This window comes from Mytilus galloprovincialis, chromosome 9 (assembly GCF_965363235.1).
Source record: "Mytilus galloprovincialis chromosome 9, xbMytGall1.hap1.1, whole genome shotgun sequence".
In the NCBI taxonomy this organism is placed as follows: Eukaryota; Metazoa; Mollusca; class Bivalvia; order Mytilida; family Mytilidae; genus Mytilus; species Mytilus galloprovincialis.
The window spans coordinates 27,250,100-27,271,038 of record NC_134846.1 but is presented as its reverse complement, the minus strand read 5'-3'; the positions used below and the strand labels follow the sequence as shown (position 1 = coordinate 27,271,038).

At 35.0% G+C, this 20,939-nt stretch overlaps 1 protein-coding gene across 4 annotated transcripts in view; it reads left to right on the top strand.

Annotated features, from left to right (window-relative positions):
* LOC143044717 (putative E3 ubiquitin-protein ligase HERC4) overlaps positions 1-20,939 on the top strand; it is a 279,500-nt gene that overhangs the window by 107,859 nt on the left and 150,702 nt on the right. For all 4 annotated transcript variants that reach the window (XM_076216809.1, XM_076216805.1, XM_076216806.1 and 1 more), the window contains exon 12: positions 13,281-13,392. In XM_076216809.1, coding sequence (XP_076072924.1) covers positions 13,281-13,392 — 112 coding nt within the window. The remainder of the gene's footprint in view (positions 1-13,280; positions 13,393-20,939) is intronic.

Genomic DNA, 20,939 nt, shown 5'->3' with positions numbered 1-20,939 from the left:
GGTTCCAAAATTAAACTAAGTTTGATTTTAACAAAAATTGAATTCTTGGGCTTTTTTGATATGCTGAATCTAAACATGTACTTAGATTTTTGATTATGGGCCCAGTTTTCAAGTTGTTTCAAATCAGGATCCAAAATTATTATATTAAGTATTGTGCAATACCAAGAAATTTTCAATTGCACAGTATTCAGCAATAGCAAGAAATCTTCAATTACACAGTATTGTGCAAAAGCAAGAAATTTTCAATTGCACAGTATTGTGCAATAGCAAATATTTTCAATTGCACAGTATTGCGCAATAGCAAGAAATATCTAATTGCACAATATTGTGCAATAGCAAGAAATTTTTAATTGGAGTTATCTTTCTTTGTCCAGAGTAGTAGTTGAATCAACTTAAATCATTGTTTTATACAATATACAATGTATATTCACTTTTACTACCAACTGATAAATTAAAACAATCTTTACCATTCAGTGATAACAAGCACTTTATTTTACATTTTAATATTTTATGATGTATTTAAATGAGTAGTTATTGTTGCAAGCTCCATTAGAAATTTGAATTGAGATCAGTTTTGGAAAAAGGGAAAGGGGGATGTAAAAAAAAATTGGGGGGGGGAGGGGTAAATTATTCTCATTTCAGATTTCATAAATAAAAAGAAAATTTCTTCAAACATTTTTTTGAGAGGATTAATATTCAACAGTATAGTGTATTGCTCAAAGGCAAAAAAAATATTTTAAGTTCATTAGACCACATTTATTCTGTGTCAGAAACCTATGCTGTGTCAACTATTTAATCACAATCCAAATTTAGAGCTGAATCCAGCTTGAATGTTGTGTCCATACTTGCCCTAACCATTCAGGGTTCAACCTCTGCGGTCGTATAAAGCTGCGCCCTGCGGAGCATCTGGTTCTCGTTTGAATTGTTTTACATTGCGTTTTGGGGTGATTTATAGCTGACTGTGTGGTATAGGCTTTGCTCCTTGTTGAAGGCCATACAATCCTATAATTGTTAATGTTTGTGTTATTTTGATCTATTGTGGAGAGTAATAGATAAGGATTTTGTTTTATTCTTAACAATTCTGTAATGATTTTATAGGGATAGTGTATGCAATATATTACCTATAATATCACAATCCTAGGCTTGAGTCAATGGTTATCTTTTAGGCCGCTCATCAAATGGGGACGTCCGATCAGGATAACAACTATTATATGACTGCTCAATAATCCATGGGGAATCCCGGAATTCCTTTGTATGACGTCGTAGTGTAAATGGATAACGATAAAGCCAAGTACATTAAGTTCCGAATAAACTGCTGGTATACTGAATACCATATTCTTAAAAGAGGGACGAAAGATACCAAAGGGACAGTGAAACTCATAAATCTAAAACAAACTGACAACGCCATGGCTAAAAATGAAAAAGACAAACAGAAAAACAATAGTTCACATGACACAACATAGAAAACTAAAGAATAAACAACACGAGCATTCCTCCCTCTTTCGTAGAAATGAACCCTTTCTGTAGAATAAAGTTATAGGTATTCCTTTTACTTAACACTAAATGTTACAAACGGGTTGAAGTTTGATGCAGGAAAATAAATCCTTAATTTGGAATACATTGGTCCGTAAATTGAAGCTACATGTATCCATAACGTTGGAATGTCACAAAATGATCACAATAAACTATGTACGAAATGAGTACTATATATATATATACAAAATATCCGCCATGACTTAAATGATGCTGTAGACATCTGTAGCGTTCTTGGTCGTAATATTGGCTATTTCTTCTACGCTACACAAAAAAAATGTTTGCCAATTTTTCATAGATATCCTTTATCATCCTTTATCATCAACGGTGAGCCATAATCCTCAAACTCAGAATATAGATACGGGGCTTCTGTCTCCAATACAATATCAATCAATTTCATGTTACACACTAGAGACCTATATTTTGGATATTTTTGGATGAACGGTGAAATGCCAAATTTGCAGTTTGGAAATGACGTTTTCCATTTCCGATACATAATTTCATCTCCATTAATACAGTGCCTGTGTAATTTAAAGTGTTTCGGCAGCAACTGAACAAGTGTATTCAAACATATCTCATCAGTACGTTCATCTCCTCTGCAATGAATAACCGATGGTAAATCTCTTTTAACTGCAATTACAATTTGTTTTTCAAAAAACTTGATCTGTTTTTCTACATCCCATTTCCTCCCACTATTATCTAAACCACACTCACCGACAGCAACCACTCTATTCGCTTTTAACAGCCATTCCAAATCCGAAATCCATTCATTTAGTTTTGATGTGTTTTCCATCTCCACAATTCGTGGGTGAATGCCGAAAGTTAGTTTAATCCTGTTATCCTGCCTAATTTTGGATCTTAAATCACTAGACGGCCAGTTTCTGGGATAACAGTACTTGCTAATAAGATGAGAAATTTTATAATCTTTGTTGGTCCAAGTCCAAAAAAAGTGAGGTAATGAAATGGTGCCTTTTTTTTTTATAGCATATCCAAAGTAAGGTGTAGTGTCTCCTTTACCTCCAAAACTGGTCTTAAAGATTTAATTTTCTCAACGGAAATGATGTTCTCGCTCATTTCTGTTTGTTGGATCAATGAAGCTAATATTCGCCAATGTAACAAGAACGGTATACTGTATGGGGGTTGAACTATAATATTTTTACTTCCAATTTCAAATACATATTCATTCGTGGCATTAAATATGGATACCAGTTCTAAATCTTTTCTCTGAAAAATGTGCTCTGAATGCTTGGGATAAACACAGATTTTGTCAGCTGAATTGCAGGGATCTTGTAGAGGATCATATTCGAGTTCTTTAGAAACAACGGCCAACAAACCATTCATTAGGTTAACCCAGCGTTCAGATTTGTCTTATACTTGTATTCTTTATGTCAGATTGATGGCATTCTGCAATATAAGCATCTAAAACACTATTCTGAGCAAATTGTATTTTACACTGCCAGCAAGCAGTTTGGGCGGCAGCATACCAAGGTAGATGCGTTCTTAACACATGTCTGCTGACATTAGTGAAAATTCCCGCACACGTCGGACACTTTTTTCCCTTATTGTATCTCTTTGTACTCGCACGAATATACATTGCATCATTTTTTGGTAGTTCATCCTCGAAAGGTCCATAGTCCGGCTCAAATTCACCATCTTCATGCATACTGCAGGAATAAGTAAAACATTGAGAGGAGACATACACAATAGATATAGAAAAATATCAAAATATATTAAGTTTCTTTATAAGCAAAAATTATAAGCAAAAATTGTGCACACGTTAATACATGTAGTAAAGCTTAAAAATATGTTACACTTTGGCTAAAAATTTCTTTTCTAAGTAACAATAGTGGACAAAAAACTATGGTACAATATTATACAAAAATAATGATTATCTGCAACAAAATCATTAATCTCCGACATAGTCTGATAAGTAGGCAGGTTTTTTCCTTTGCCCCCGCCTACTTAACATATCGGATTCAACATCAGATCCCCATTGATATTCTTCCCACACATGTCGGTTAGCGCTTTATTCTCTGAAGAAGTGACTGTGTGAGACACCAGAGGATCTGGCGCACTCACAATTGCAGCATCACCAATAAAATGAGACATCAGAGGATCTGACGAACTCATGACATTAGTGTTTTCTTTAAATATATCTGGCAATCCAATTGGGCATTCGTAAATTTACGTTAGTTTCTTCATCCATCGTTTGATCCATTAATTGATTCCTCATCGTTTTAATCCAGATTGGAAATTCTCTGACTTCGCAAAGTTTTATTCTGTCATGATGAATCCAAGATTCTGTTTTCCTATCCTTTATCTTGTATAATACAGGTGAACGCTAAGCTGTTAACAAATATGGTCCTTTCCACGGAGATTTCAATTTGGCAGACTATCCCACCTTTGTAGCTTGATTGAGTTTATAAACGACATCTCCGACATTATACATATTCTGGTTATATTTTAAATCGTATATGCCTTTTTGTCGTTCCTGTGAAGCCTTCAAATTATCCCTGGCGATGTCATGCACCCTGTTTAAATTCTCCCCTAGATCTTTAATATATTGTGGAAATTAATTCTTTTCTGTCCGCATTCCAGTTTGAAGTGCCTAAAATTACATCGATTGGTTGAAAAACTTCTCTTCCCAGCATCATCATGTTAGCAGAGAATCCTGTTTGCGAGTTGCGTGTTGCTCGGTCAGCTAGTTGTTGTAAAAATAAATCCCAGTTGTGTTGTTTACTTTTGATGAAACATCTTATTGTCTGTAGTATTGTTCTGTTATACCGTTCCACTTGTCCTTTAGATGACGGATGATATTGTGTGGTTCTAGTCTTGGTTATTTGTTGTAGTTCACAGAGCTGTCTTACTAAATTTCCATCCATGTTTTTTCCTTGGTCTGTGTGGAGCTCAATCGGACAGCAAAATGTAGAAAAGAAATGATCCACCAGGGTTCTTGCCACAACTTCAGCTGTCTGTGTTGCAATTGGGAAGCATTCTAACCACTGTTTATACTGATCAATTACCATAAGCAAATATTTACTTTCTGTTTTTGTAACAGGAAGAGGCTCTAAGATGTATATGTGTACTCGTTCCATTGGGAAACCAGCATGGTATTGCCCTAGCTTCGATCTGGCAGTTCGTGTTGATTTCTTGTTAAGATTACATGTAGTGCATGATTTCACATTCAGTTTGCAAGATTGCGTCATGTTTAACCAAACAGCTATTTGTTTCAGTTTTTCTAATGTTTTATATTGTCCAATGTGACCAGACGAGACGACATCATGACATCCATGTAGAAGTTCCTTTTGCATCTGTTTTGGTGTCATGAAAAGGAGTCTTGGCGAAATAGGATCTTCCCATTTGTAAAGTAAAATATAGTCTTTTATCTGTATTTGCTATCGTAATGACCAAAAATGTCGAACTACTTCTAAACAGTTTGAGTTCTGCTTTAGTTGGCTCATATTTATCCTCGATCCATCTCTTTAAAGTTTTTAAATCAGAATCTTTCATTTGTTCTTAATGCAGTTCTACTGGAGAGTATGACGGAGTCCAATTTGTATTATATGAACCGTCGTCAACAAGTCTTCTTATGGTTAAGGGGACGACAAAGTCTACTTCTTCCTCAAATGTTTGCAACCGTTGCCGTGCCCTTGTGCAAAACTTGCAACCTCCACAAGGTAATTCCTCTAAATTGACATCTGGTCTGTAGTTACGGCATGCTTCAATGTCATCCGGTATTCTTGACAATCCATCTGCGTTAATGTGTTTCTTTCCAGCTCTGTGTTGTATAATCATGTTATACTGAGACAGTTCTTCTATCCATCTTGCCAGTTGTCCTCCAATATTTTTAAAGTTTAGTAACCAGGTTAAACTGTTGTGGTCCGTTCTTATCACAAAAGTCCGACCTAATAGATAGTGACGAAATTGTCTAGTAAAACATATAATGGCCAATAATTCTTTTCTAGTTGTACAATAGTTCCGCGGGGTCGGTGTTAAGACTTTACTTGCGAAGCTTACTGTTCTTTCCACTCGATCTTGTATCTGACATAATTCTACCCCGATAGATTTTTGTGAAGCATTTTTTGACCAGTTAACTTACAAACCCAAAATCAAAGGTAACATCGTACTTAAAAGTGCTGGAGCTTGTTCAGAAATAAATGCAGGAATAGTAGAAAATGTAAACTTGGACATAGGCAGTTCCACAGTAAAATGGGATATGGTTGTAGCTGAAATAACAGATAATCTCATTCTAGGTATAGATTTTCTTGAGAGCCAAAAAGCAATTATTGACTTAACAGACTATTCTATCAAACTTAAAGGTGAAAAAGTTCCATCCTTTATGACTTCAAACAGACAGGACTAACAAATGAAAATACACAAAACAAAGATAAAAAAGAAGATTGTCATACCGCCTGGCTCCAGTAAAGTCGCCATTGTTGAGTTAGATGAGAAGCCGATGAATGATATTGTAATTCAACCAACCAATTTCATGAAGGGCCTGTTGGTTCCAAATATGCTATGTATGGGTAAAAAACAAGTTCCTGTAATGCTTAGAAATCCAACAGAGCAATTTAAAACTCTGAAAAAAAAAAAGGATTTTCAGATGGGTATATGATTAGAGATTAATGCTGTAATGGAGGAAACAGACGAAAATAGCTTAAAGTTGAATAAAATAGATATTGATCCAAAACAGTCCTTTGGCCTGAACCAGCTAAGAGAGAAACTACCAACACATTTAAAAGAACTATTCAACCGATCACTAGCAAATTTGAACAACCAACAGTCATTGCAGCTAGCTACATTATTACTGAAGTTCCAAGATATTTTCGCTAAGGATGACCTGGATATTGGACTGTTCAATGGAGATATCCAACATAAGATTGATACTGGAAATTCCCATCCTATTAAACAGAAAATGCGAAAAACACCCCTGGGATTTGAGAAAGAAGATGAAGAATACTTACAGCAATTGTTAGATAAAGGAATTATAGAACCATCTACTTCGGAATGGGCATCGCCACCAGTCTTAGTAAGGAAGAAAGACGGGAAGCTCAGATACTGCGTAGACTTCCGGAAGTTGAATGACGTCACTGTAAAAGAAGCGTTTCCGATTTCGAACATAGACACATGTTTAGACACCTTGAAAGGAACCGTTTTCATGTCAACGCTTGATATGGCCTCAGGATATTATCAGGTGAACTTAGACGAAAAAGACAGACACAAGACAGCGTTTGTTACTAAATACGGTCTATTTCAGTATACAAAACTTCCATTTGGTCTATGTAATAGTCCTGCAACATTCAGCAGAGTAATTCAGCTTGTTATTCAAGGCCTTACCTGGAAAGAATTTCTAGCATATCTTGACGATGTAATTGTTTTAGGCAAAGATTTTGATGACCACATCTGTAGTTTAAGTGAAGTGTTTTCGAGGTTCCAGAAGCATAACTTAAAGTTTAAACCGAGCAAATGTCAGCTGCTGCAAACACAAGTGAAGTTTTGGTGGAAAATAGTCAGGGCCGATGGAGTTGCAGTGAACCCTGACAGTATAGGATCTGTAAAGAAATGGCCAACACCAAGGAACAGAAAAGAAGTAAAATCCTTTATAGGGTTTATTAATTACCATCGTGATCACATAGAACAATTTGCCGAAATTGCGGAACCTTTACATCGACTTACTGGTCCAAAGGCAGAATTTGCATGGAATGAAGAACAAACACAGTCTTTTTAAAATCTTAAAGAAGCTTTGATAAATTCAGTGATATTAAGTTATCCAACACCTGATGACCTATTTATTCTAGATACAGATGCTTCACAAAAATCTATCGGGGCAGAATTAAGTCAGATACAAGATGGAGTGGAAAGAACAGTAAGCTTCGCAAGTAAAGTCTTAACACCGGCTCAGCGGAATTATTGTACAACTAGAAAGGAATTATTGGCCATTATATGTTTTACTTATAACCGACACCTGCGCTGCTGTGTCTATTACTTCGAAAGTTTTCTTACTGTTCACCACTACAGGAATATATAATGTTTTGGCGTCTGAGTCTGGGATATTTGTCTTATATAAATTGACTTCAGTTTGTTTGTCTAAAGAGAGAGTTGTGGGCTTCCAATATCACCTGGATGGGTTGAAGGTCGGCCTACTGCTTCAATCCGTTGGAGTTTAAAGACTCCCTGTTTACATTTGGTGATGGTGACCTTGACCTGTTTCCATATCTTTGTGGCGATCTACTCTTTGGTTTTTCACATTGTGCAATAAAATGTCCTTCTTCACAGTTAAAGCATTTATTATCTCTAATAAGACTTCTTCCTGGACTGGATAATCTTTGTGATTGTCCGAATCTATTGGTTGAATTACCCCTTTTCAAAATGTCCAGTATCTGTTTGATGCTTGACTTTGTGTCCTGAACATCTTCTTTTGTCTTTTTAAGTCTTGACTCAAATCTGCTAATTACATTAGTATCACTTGCTCCTTTTCTGTACAAAGCTCTTACACTTGTTGTAGATTCATGATCCCCATGTGAGTCATACACGTCTGTTTCTGTTTCGTGGAATGTTACCCTTTTAACCTCAGGCTTTTTATTTCCTAAAATAACTTTCTGATCGGGAACAGCACTCTTCACATACTTAAGCGCTCTGTCCAAACTATCAGGATTCTTATCCATCGCTGTTAAAGCTGCCTTTTTGTCCATGCATTCTTTCAGAAAAGCATCAGTGGCAACTATTTGAATAAAATCATCAGGTGTTTCTGGAAACCCATCAGTTGCAAGATCCTGTGTTTCTCTGCATACTCATCAGGAGGTTCCTCTGGTAATTTACGAAGGTCTTGCAGTTGTCTCCTTATAACATGAGGTAAGTCCTTTCTTCCAAATCTGTCTTCCATCTTTTTACAAACAGCTTGGTATCCTTCCTGGACTGACTTTGGTATTGTGGTAAAAAAGTTAAGTGCTCTGTCTCTCAAACATTCAATAAGCTTGTCCAGTCTGTTTTGATTCGTCCAGTTATATCTATTGGCAATATGATTAAATTGAACAAGGTACGGTCGCCAGTCACTCCTACCATCATATGTGCTCATCTTAGGTGGCAATGAACCATCTTGTCGTTTACTGCCCTGTCCTGTGTGTGTATAAGTTTTGGTTTTCCAACTAGATTCATCTTTAGTTTCGGCTATTTTCATGCTAGGATTCTCTTTTGGTAATGACCATTTTTCAATCATCCCCTGTAACTTGGTTTTATCATCTGTCTCCGTCTTCATAGTCATCTGTATTTTTTTTATCTGTTCATTTCGTTCTTCTATAGATTGATTTAATGTCAGCTCTCTTTCGTTAACTTTGTTAATCAATTCTTCCATTTCTTCCTTATGTCTCTTGGCAAGTTTTTCATACTGTTGTTCGTAATCGTGTTCTCTGTTTTTCATCTTAACTGTGAAGTCCTGGTTTACAGCTGCAATCCTATGTTCATAATCTGCTTTCATTAGTGCTTTGTCTTTCTCTGTATTTGAAAAACTAGTTTTTAATTTTTTTAATCATTGCTGCCATCTTCTTAATTTCTTTGGCATTTTCTTCTGCTTTCCCCGTAACATTTTCTTGGATCCCTTCTTGGATTTCTTCGGATGGTTCCAATATTAAAACCCCAGTCTTCATCAGTGGATCCCACATGGTATTAGGAATATCCGTCATAAGTTTTAGGTCTTCCAAAATAAGAGGGGAGCCTTTCTCTTCTCTTTTGTTAATAATCTTTTGTGCTCTTCTGTCATTTATTTCTGATATCTGTTTAAGTTGTTCCAATGAAGCTATGTTTATATTGATAGGTTGCGACATAATGGCCAAAATCTAATAAACTTTTTATAAAAAATCAAAAAAAAAAATCAATGTATATTACTACTTGTATAGAAATTGAATAGTGTCAGGATGAATAACAAAAGTAATATGTACGCATAGGCTATTACTATACAGACACTAGCACTATCACAAAACAATAACCCTTTTTTTTTTTAAACACAAGCACAAAAACACAACATCACAAACAATTTTTTTTAAATAATCACAAACGCTTTTACATACAATCACAATTTCAGAAAATTTGGTATATTGATTTTATTCTGATTTGCCAATGAAAACACAAGTATAGCAAAAAACAAAAATCAATCTGAAAACACCTATGACATCAGAGGATCTGACGCGCAAAGCTGTTTCAGAGATTAACTAATTTTAATAAACCTGTTTATATTATCATCTAAGTTAAAGGACATACATATTCAAAACTTTATATGCATAAATGTAAATAAACATAAGTGAAACAATCAAATATGTTTATATTTGTCTTTCTCTTTAATATCAAATATACAAATTCTTAAACTCAGATTTTTTTTTTACTATTTAAACACAGGTATAAAATTGTAAACAATGACGTATGTATACACAATTCACAACAAATAGTAGTACATTTTTATTAAAAAGAAGATGTGGTATGATTGCCAATGAGACAGCTATTCACAAAAGACCAAAATGACACAGACACCGTACGGCCTTCAACAATGAGCAAAGCCCATACCGCATAGTCAGCTAGAAAAGGCCCCGATAAGACAATGTAAAACAATTCAAACGAGAAAACTAACGGCCTTATTTATGTAAAAAAATGAACGAAAAACAAATTTGTAACACATAAACAAACAACAACCACTGAATTACAGGCTCCTGACTTGGGACAGGCACATACATAAATAATGTGGCGGGGTTAAACATGTTAGCGGGATCCCAACCCTCCCCCTAACCTGGGACAGTGGTATAACAGTACAACATAAGAACGAACTATAAAAATCAATTGAAAAAGGCTCAACTCATCAGATGGAAAGTTTATTATCAACACATTCTTTAATGAGTGAACACTTTTCAGACGGTAAAACCGACTAGACAATTAAAAAAAATTAAAAAAAAATAATTTGATAACAACTATGACATTAGAAGATCTGATGCACACAGTTGTATCAATAATTTATGAAAAACAAAAGAAAAACATATAAATGATATCTGACATCAGAAGATCTGACGCTCTGGTTTGATTTGTATTAATATAAATAAACAAAACCTGAAGTAAACCAAATAGATAATCAATAATATCCACTAGTAGTTTTTTATATAAGGTTATTTTGTCTTATTCTCTAGGTGTATGCAAATCTGTGTATTTTATAACTGTCTTACAAAAAGGGGGATGGGAATTTTATCCCACGGAAAGTCTGATAATCACAAAATCAATATGAAACGAATATATCACTCGCGCAAATATCAATAGTATTGATAAATCAGCGCGCCATGAAATAATACAATCGCGGGAGAGAAGAAACAAAGATTTTCCTCTCTCGAAAACAAAGAAAAAATATGAAAATATGGCGCGAATGGATGTCACCGATTAACGGTGTAAATCAGTGGATTCGTGCCGACTTCTGACACCACTGTAATGATTTTATAGGGATAGTGTATGCAATATATTACCTTTAATATCACAATCCTAGGCTTGAGTCAATGGTTTTCTTTTAGGCCGCTCATCAAATGGGGACGTCCGATCAGGATAACAACTATTATATGACTGCGCAATAATGCATGGGGAATCCCGGAATTCCTTTGTATGACGTCGTAGTGTAAATGGATAACGATAAAGCCAAGTATATTTAGTTCCGAATAAACTGCTGGTATACTGAATACCATATTCTTAACAATTCTATTACATTAAATCTATGGGAGCAACATTGTAACTTTAACAGTGTTTAATAAAAAATTGTAAAAAAAAATTATGGTCTACAGGGCATATAAATGAGGTACAAGTAGGTGGGAGTTCAGTAAATAGAGAGTAGTCGTGTACTGGCTGGTGCATTGATCTCAGACACATTAGTTCCTGGTTCAATACCCGTTCCAGTGTGAAAATTTCAGGGAATGACTTTCAGACTCTTCCTTGACACCATTTACAAGTATGGACTTGAGAATCAATGCTAGTCCATCAGAAGGGGACGATAAATGACTGACTTGTGTTAAGAGAGAGCAATATCTCTTGCACGTAAAAGACACTGTTGAAGATTTGAAGAGACCAGGCTAATGCAGCTACACAGGTGTAAAACGGCTAAGTTAAAAGGGGTTACTAAAACGTGAAATTACTTGTTTCTTAATCCACTATAAATACATAAATATATATTTTAACTTAACACACTCCTTCTACTTATTGTTTTAACTTTACATGGATATATATATATATGATATTTTATCCAAATTTTTTGGGAAACATGCCACAAGACATGAAGGGCTGATTACAGTGGTTAACATTGACTGAGATTGTCAAAAAGGGAAATTTTATAGCTTACTGTGGTATGGTCTTTGCTCATTGTTGAAGGCCGTCCGGTGACCTATAGTTCTTAATGTCTGTGTCATTTTGTTTTCTTGTGGACAGTTATCTCATTGGCAATCATACCACATCTTCTTTTTTTAAATTATTATGAAATTGGGGTAAAAAATCTTATTTGGAATTTAAATTAGAAAGATCATATCAAAAGGAACATGTGTACTAAGTTTCAAGTCAAAAACTATGTTGACCAAAAACTTTAACCTGAAACTTGCACCATCACCACAGATATACATTGACATTGTACATGTTGTATTCAGTGAACCCTGAAATTGGGATAAAAAAATCTTATTTAACAAAAAACTTTAACCTGAAGCAAAACAGACGGACAAACGGATGAAACAAAGAGACCAGAAGACATAATGTCCCTTCTATTGTACACGTACATTTTTGTACATGTAGGTCACTAGCTATAGGTGGACCTACAGGCAGTCATTACGATGAACTGTTAAATCTACAGGCCCGAGGCTCTATTTTTGAAATTTCGAAGTTAGATTCTGTTGGTAGATATGATTTTTACAGACCCGGGAGCAATTTAGCAATCTTGGGCTGCCATTCAGTGTGAAGACTGTAAAGGTTGGACATAAAAATACCTTAATGGATAATACACCTCCACTTTGTAAAGAAGAATGATAATTTGATACCCCTTTTTAACAAAAGTAGGATACCAACACACATTGTACATGTAGCTGGTTTTTTTTTATATCAATATGAAAATATTAGTCACCTTTGCTGGTAGTTCATAGCTGGATTTGGGTATCAATGCAAAAAAAAATCCCCTTTGATGGTATTTTATGAAAACACTTTTTGACCAAACTATACGAAAATAGTCTCATTTTAACGGGAAAACAATCGGGAGTAGAAAAACACAAAAAAAAATATTATACATTTTAAAATTTTTACGTTTTATGAAGAAAAAAAAATTGTGGACCAGACCAGTTCTACAGCAATAAAGAGGGGAAGCTGAATGCACCGACTTTAAATTGGTCTGTATTTGATTATTATCATCATAGCAGCACATTATAGTATAAACAAATTAGTAGAATTAGTAAAATGTATCTTTTGAATATACTTACAGGCTTTAGCTGTGAAAACAATGGACATAAACGATAAAAAAATCTTGAAGCGTATCGTCTCTCTTTACAACAATGGCGGAATTTGCCTATCTTCATCCCAGGTCACATCATCATCCCAAGCACTTCCGGTAGCCAAGTGATTTCATTGGCCGTTATATAGACTCTATTAGAGTTGCCAATCTCTTGTATTATATGTTTCTGCTAACAGTAACTGGAAGTTTTATCAACTTCTTTTCTCATCATATATATATAGAATAAAGTACATTTTATTTGTCATTTAAGAAACCATGAGCATTTTACTACCTCACCAAAAAAACATGGGTTGGATATGGATCAAGTCAGAGACACCTTTGGAAAACTTGCTCATATTTCAAACGTACCTACAATTCAAAAGGTAAGTTGTAATTGAGTTTTCAGAGCATAGACCAGGTACAGTAGCCACTCCACTCTGGAGTACGTACGTACGTCCGTTCCCTAACTTTAGTTTACTTATACACAATGCTTATTACTACAATATACAGATCAATTTTAAATTTTGGTGCAATCACCTTTACTGTTCTAGAGTTATAGGGACCAAAAGCAAGCATTTTTGTAGTTTCCAAACAATAACTTGTGTGTAGTGTATAGATCTCTCTGAAATTGTTTTTCACAAGGTTCCATATCACAAAAAGGAAGGCTGGGATTGAGTTTTGGGGTAATTGCCACTATTCAAAAAGCTTGGGGGGATTTTATTTTCCAATTTTTCAAAGGGGTTGATATTTTTTTTTTCTTATAATTTTTAAATTTCAAATTATATGATAGGTTTCAAGAAGAATTTACAAATGAAAATAATTTGTGCAATTGATTATCAAGATCTTTGACCACATTTATACTTTGTCAGAAACCTAGATGTCGAAAATTTGTTCGCAATTCAAATTCAGACAGAATCAAGCTTGAATATTGTGTCCAAATTTTCCCGAACTGTTCAGGGTTCATCTTTTGCAGTTGTATGTACTCAGTGAAACATTTTATTAGATATGCATTTAGGCCAAGGTAAGTGATACAGGCACTTGACAGTCTCCTGCTATTCTTGAAAAACATTGTGGATTATTTCTTTTGGGGGATTTTTCAATTTCACATGGGGACTAGTGTTATACAGGGTAGAAAATCAAAAGTTTTGATAGAACTTATATTAGAAAAAGATCAAGATTTGAAATTATCCAGACGTTCTTAGAGTTTTTTAGAATCTAAAAGAAAATTGTTTAGTTGAATGAGCTGGCAATGGTCCGTTGTTTGTTTGAAATTTTGTGAAACTTAGGTATCCAATACAAACCAGGTAAGTCCTCCAATTTGTTGTTCAATGTTATGTTCATTGGAACCACTAAGGACTCTCTATTTCTTTTGCCCTCTTAGGTTGAAATACCAAATTAACAAACAATTTTATTGACAGGTGTATACACATTTAAATCCTTACTTATTTCTGATTGATTTGAATCAATGATTTTAAACATATTAACAAAAAATGACTATTTACTCACTGTGGGTTATATATTTATACGCTTTCTCCTGGATCATACCCCTATTAAGGGTAAGGCAGCTTATCATAACCCTTACATTTAGGAACTAAAGAAGACAGGTGTTTTACTTCTGTGAAACTAATCATGTATTATCAAACTCCAGTATGAAGGTTGATAAAATTATATGAATATTACTAAAACATTCATTTATGCATTCGAGATTAACAAGAAAGACATTATTTATAGTGATCCTACATTCAGTCGTCAGCATAGTAGTCGTCGGCATAGTAGTCCCCGGCGGCGTCCACAAATATTCACTCTGTGGTTAAAGTTTTTGAAATATTAATAACTTTCTTAAACTATCCTGGATGTGTACCAAACTTGGACAGAAGCTTGTTTGTGATCATAAGATAGTATCCAGAAGTAAACTTTGTAAAAAACACATTCCTGTTTATATACGACCGTAAAAATTAAAAACAAATTGGTCGTATATTAGTATCAAGCTGTTGTCTTCGTTGTCGTAGTCGTCATTTTTCGTCAGAAGACCGATGGTTTCTGGATATTAACTTTAGTATAAGTAAATAGAAATCAATAAAATTTAACCCAATGTTTATAACCACAAAAGGAAGATTGGGATTGTTTTTGGGGATTATGGTCCCAAAGGTTTAGGATTTAGGGGCCCAAAGGGGCCCTAAACAAGCATTTATCTAGTTTAAGGACAAAACTATTCTGTGTCAGAAACCTATGTTGTGTCAACCATTTAATCACAATCCAAATTCAGAGCTGTATCAAGCTTGAATGTAGTGTCCATACTTGCCCCAACTGTTCAGGGTTCGACCTCTTCAGTCGTATAAAGCTGTGCCCTGGGAGCATATGGTTCTAATTGGGAATAAGGCATGGACGTCAATTTAGTTACTTATTCCCTATTCCCTATTCGTAACCTATTCCCTATTCGTTACCTATTCGTTACTTATTCCCTATTCCCTATTCGTTACCTATTCGTTACTGATTCCCTCTTCCCTATTCGTTACCTATTCATTACTTATTCCCTATTCCCTATTCGTTACCTATTCGTTACTAATTTCCTATTCCTTATTCGTTACCTATTCGTAACTAATTCCCTATTCCCTATTTGTTACCTATTCGTTACTAATTCCCTATTCCCTATTCGTTACCTATTCGTTACTAATTCCCTAGTCCCTATTCGTTACCTATTCATTACTAATTCCCTATTCATTACTAATTCCCTATTCGTTACCTATTCGTTACCTATTCCCTATTCGTAACTTTTCGTTACTAATTCCCTATTCCCTATTCGTTACCTATTCGTTACTTATTCCCTATTCGTTACTAATTTCCTATTCCCTATTTGTTACCTATTCGTTACCTATTCCCTATTCGTTACAACTTCCCTATTCGTTACCTATTCGTTACTAATGTCCTATTCCCTATTGGTTACCTATTCGTTACTAATTCCCTATTCCCTATTCGTTACCTATTCTTTACTAATTCCCTATTCCCTATTCGTTACTAATTCGTTACTAATTTCCTATTCCCTATTTGTTACCTATTAGTTAACTATTCCCTATTCCCTATTCGTTACCTATTCCCTATTCGTAACTTTTCGTTACTAATTCCCTATTCCCTATTCGTTACCTATTCGTTACTTATTCCCTATTCGTTACTAATTTCCTATTCCCTATTTGTTACCTATTCGTTACCTATTCCCTATTCGTTACCTATTCCCTATTCGTTACCTATTCGTTACTAATTCCCTATTCCCTATTCGTCACCTATCTGTCACTAATTCCCTATTCCCTATTCGTTACCTATTCGTGACTAATTTCCTATTCACTATTCGTTACTAATTCCCTATTATACCCTATTCGTTACCTATTCGTTACCTATTCCCTATTCGTTACTAATTCCCTATTCCCTATTCGTTACCTATTCATTACTAATTTCCTATTCCCTATTCGTTACCTATTCGTTACTAATTTCCTATTCCCAATTCGTTAACTATTCGTTACCTATTCCCTACTCCCTATCCGTTACCTATTCCCTATTCGTTACCTATTCGTAACTAATTTCCTATTCCCTATTCGTTACCTATTTGTTACCTATTCCCTATTCCCTCTTCGTTACTAACTCCCTATTCCCTATTCGTTACCTATTTGTTACCAATTCCCTATTCCCTATTCGTTACCTATTTGTTACCTATTCCCTATTCGTTACTAACTCCCTATTCCCTATAGCTATTCGTTACCTATTCGTTACTAATTCCCTATTACCTATTCGTTACCTATTCGTTACTAATTCCCTATTCCCTATTCGTTACCTATTCGTTACTAATTCCCTATTCCCTATTCGTTACCTATTCCCTATTCGTTACCTATTCCTTATTTCCTATTCGTTACCTATTCGTTACCTATTCCCTATTCCCTATTCGTAACCTTTTTGTTACCTATTCCCTATTCGTTACCTATTCCCTATTCCCTATTCGTTACTAATTCCCTATATCTATTCGTTACCTATTTGTTACTAATTCCCTATTCCAGATTCGTAACCTATTCGTTACTAATTCCCTATTCCCTATTCGTTATCTATTCGTTACCTATTCCCTATTCGTGACCTATTGGTTTCTTATTTCCTATTCCCTATTCGTTACCTATTCGTTACTAATTCCCTATTCCCTATTCGTTACCTATTCGTTACTAATTCCCTATTCCCTATTCGTTACCTATTCGTTACCTATTCCCTATTCCATATTCGTCACCTATTACCTATTCGTTACCTATTCGTTACTAATTCCCTATTCCCTATTCGTTACCTATTCCCTATTCGTTACCTATTCGTTACTAATTCCCTATTCCCTATTCGTTACCTATTCGTTACTAATTCCCTATTCCCTATTCGTTACCTATTCGTTACTTATTCCCTATTCGTTACCTATTCGTTTCTAATTTCCTATTCCCTATTTGTTACCTATTCGTAACCTATTCCCTATTCCTTATTCGTTACCTATTCGTTACTAATTCCCTATTCCCTATTCGTTACCTATCTGTTACTTATTCCCTATTCCCTATTCGTTACCTATTCCCTATTCGTTACCTATTTGTTACTAATTCCCTATTCCCTATTCGTTACCTATTCGTTACTAATTCCCTATTATTCCCTATTCGTTACCTATTCCCTATTCCCTATAAGTTACCTATTCATTACTAATTCCCTATTCCCTATTCGTTACCTATTCATTACTAATTCCCTATTCCTTATTCGTTACTAATATCCTATTCCCTATTCCTTACCTATACGTTACTAATTTCCTATTCCGTATTCGTTACCTATTCCCTATTCCATATTCGTAACCTATTTGTTACCTATTCCCTATTCGTTACCTATTTGTTACCTATTACCTATTCCCTATTCGTTACTAACTCCCTATTCCCTATTCGTTACCTATTCGTTACTAATTCCCTATTCCCTATTCGTTACCTATTCCCTATTCCCTATTCCGTATTCGCAACCTATTCGTTACTTATTCCCTATTCCCTACCTATTCGTTACCTATTCCCTATTCGTTACTAATTCCCTATTCCCTATTTGTTACCTATTCGTTACCTATTCCCTATTCCCTATTCGTTACCTTTTCATTACTAATTCCCTATTCCCTATTCGTTACCTATTCAATACTAATTCCCTATTCCCTATTCGTTACCTATTCATTACTAATTCCCTATTCCCTATTCGTTACTAATTTCCTATTCCCTATTCCTTACCTATTCGTTACTAATTTCCTATTCCGTATTCGTTACCTATTCCCTATTCCCTATTCGTAACCTATTTGTTACCTATTCCCTATTCCCTATTCGTTACCTATTTGTTACCTATTACCTATTCCCTATTCGTTACTAACTCCCTATTCCCTATTCCCTATTCGTAACCTATTCGTTACCTATTCCCTATTCCCTACCTATTCGTTACCTATTCCCTATTCGTTACTAATTCCCTATTCCCTATTCGTTACCTATTCGTAACTAATTCCCAATTCCATATTCGTTACCTATTCGTTACTTATTCCCTATTCCCTCTCCGTAACCTATTGGTTACCTATTCTTTACTAATTCCCTATTCCCTATTCGTTACCTATTTGTTACTAATTTCCTATTACCTATCCGTCACCTATTCGTTACCTATTCCCTATTCCCTATTAGTTACCTATTCCCTATTTGTTACCTATTTCGTTACTAATTTCCTTTTTCCTGTGTGTTACCTATTGGTTACCTATTCTTTACTAATTCCCTATTCCCTATTCGTGACCTATTCGTTACTAATTCCCTATTCCCTATTCGTTACCTATTTGTTACCTATTCCCTATTCCCTATTCGTTACTAACTCCCTATTCCCTATTCGTTACTAATTCCCTATTCCCTATTTGTAACCTATTCGGTACTAATTCCCTATTCCCTATTCGTTACCTTTTCCCTATTCGTTACCTATTCCCTATTCCCTATTCCCTATTCGTTACCTATTACCTATTCGTAACTTATTCGTTACTAATTCCCTATTCGTAACCTATTTGTTACCTATTTCCTATTCCCTATTCGTTACCTATTTGTTACCTATTACCTATTCCCTATTCGTTACTAACTCCCTATTCCCTATTCGTTACCTATTCGTTACTAATTCCCTATTCCCTATTCGTTACCTATTCCCTATTCCCGATTCGTAACCTATTCGTTACCTATTCCCTATTCCCTATTCGTTACCTATTCGTTACCTATTCCCTATTCGTTACTAATTCCCTATTCCCTATTCGTTACCTATTCGTAACTAATTCCCTATTCCCTATTCGTTACCTATTCGTTACTTATTCCCTATTCCCTATCCGTAACCTATTGGTTACCTATTCTTTACTAATTCCCTATTCCCTATTCGTTACCTATTTGTTACGAATTTCCTATTACCTATCCGTCACCTATTCGTTACCTATTCCCTATTCCCTATTAGTTACCTATTCCCTATTTGTTACCTATTTCGTTACTAATTCCCTATTTCCTGTTTGTTACCTATTTGTTACTTATTCCCTATTCGTGACCTATTCGTTACTAATTTCCTATTCCCTATTTGTTACCTATTCGTTACCTATTCCTTATTCCCTATTCGTTACTAATTCCCTATTCGTTACATATTCGTTACTAATTCCCTATTCCCTATTCGTTACTAATTCCCTATTCCCTATTCGTTACCTATTCTCTTTTCGTTACCTATTCCCTATTCGTTACCTATTTGTTACCTTTTCCCTATTCGTTACTAACTCCCTATTCCCTATTCGTTACCTATTTGTTACTAATTCCCTATTCCCTATTCGTTACCTATTCGTTACTAATTCCCTATTCCCTATTCGTTACTAATTCCCTATTCCCTATTCGTTACCTATTCCCTATTCCCTATTCGTTACCTATTTGTTACCTATTCCCTATTCGTTACTAACTCCCTATTCCCTATAACTATTCGTTACCTATTCGTTACTAATTCCCTATTACCTATTCGTTACCTTTTCGTTACTAATTCCCTATTCCCTATTCGTTACCTATTCGTTACTAATTCCCTATTCCCTATTCGTTACCTATTCGTTACCAATTCCCTATTCGTTACCTATTCCTTATTCCCTATTCGTTACCTATTCGTTACCTATTCCCTATTCGCTATTCGTAACCTTTTTGTTACCTATTCCCTATTCCCTATTCGTTACCTATTCCCTATTCCCTATTCGTTACTAATTCCCTATATCTATTCGTTACCTATTTGTAACTAATTCCCTATTCCATATTCGTAACCTATTCGTTACTAATTCCCTATTCCCTAATCGTTATCTATTCGTTACCTATTCCCTATTCGTGACCTATTGGTTACTAATTTCCTATTACCTATTCGTTACCTATTCGTTACTAATTCCCTATTCCCTATTCGTTACCTATTCGTTACCTATTCGTTACCTATTCCCTATTCGTTACCTATTCGTTACTAATTCCCTATTCCCTATTCGTTACCTATTCCCTATTCCCGATTCGTAACCTATTCGTTACCTATTCCCTATTCCCTATTCGTTACCTATTCGTTACCTATTCCCTATTCGTTACTAATTCCCTATTCCCTATTCGTTACCTATTCGTAACTAATTCCCTATTCCCTATTCGTTACCTATTCGTTACTTATTCCCTATTCCCTATCCGTAACCTATTGGTTACCTATTCTTTACTAATTCCCTATTCCCTATTCGTTACCTATTTGTTACGAATTTCCTATTACCTATCTGTCACCTATTCGTTACCTATTCCCTATTCCCTATTAGTTACCTATTCCCTATTTGTTACCTATTTCGTTACTAATTCCCTATTTCCTGTTTGTTACCTATTTGTTACTTATTCCCTATTCGTGACCT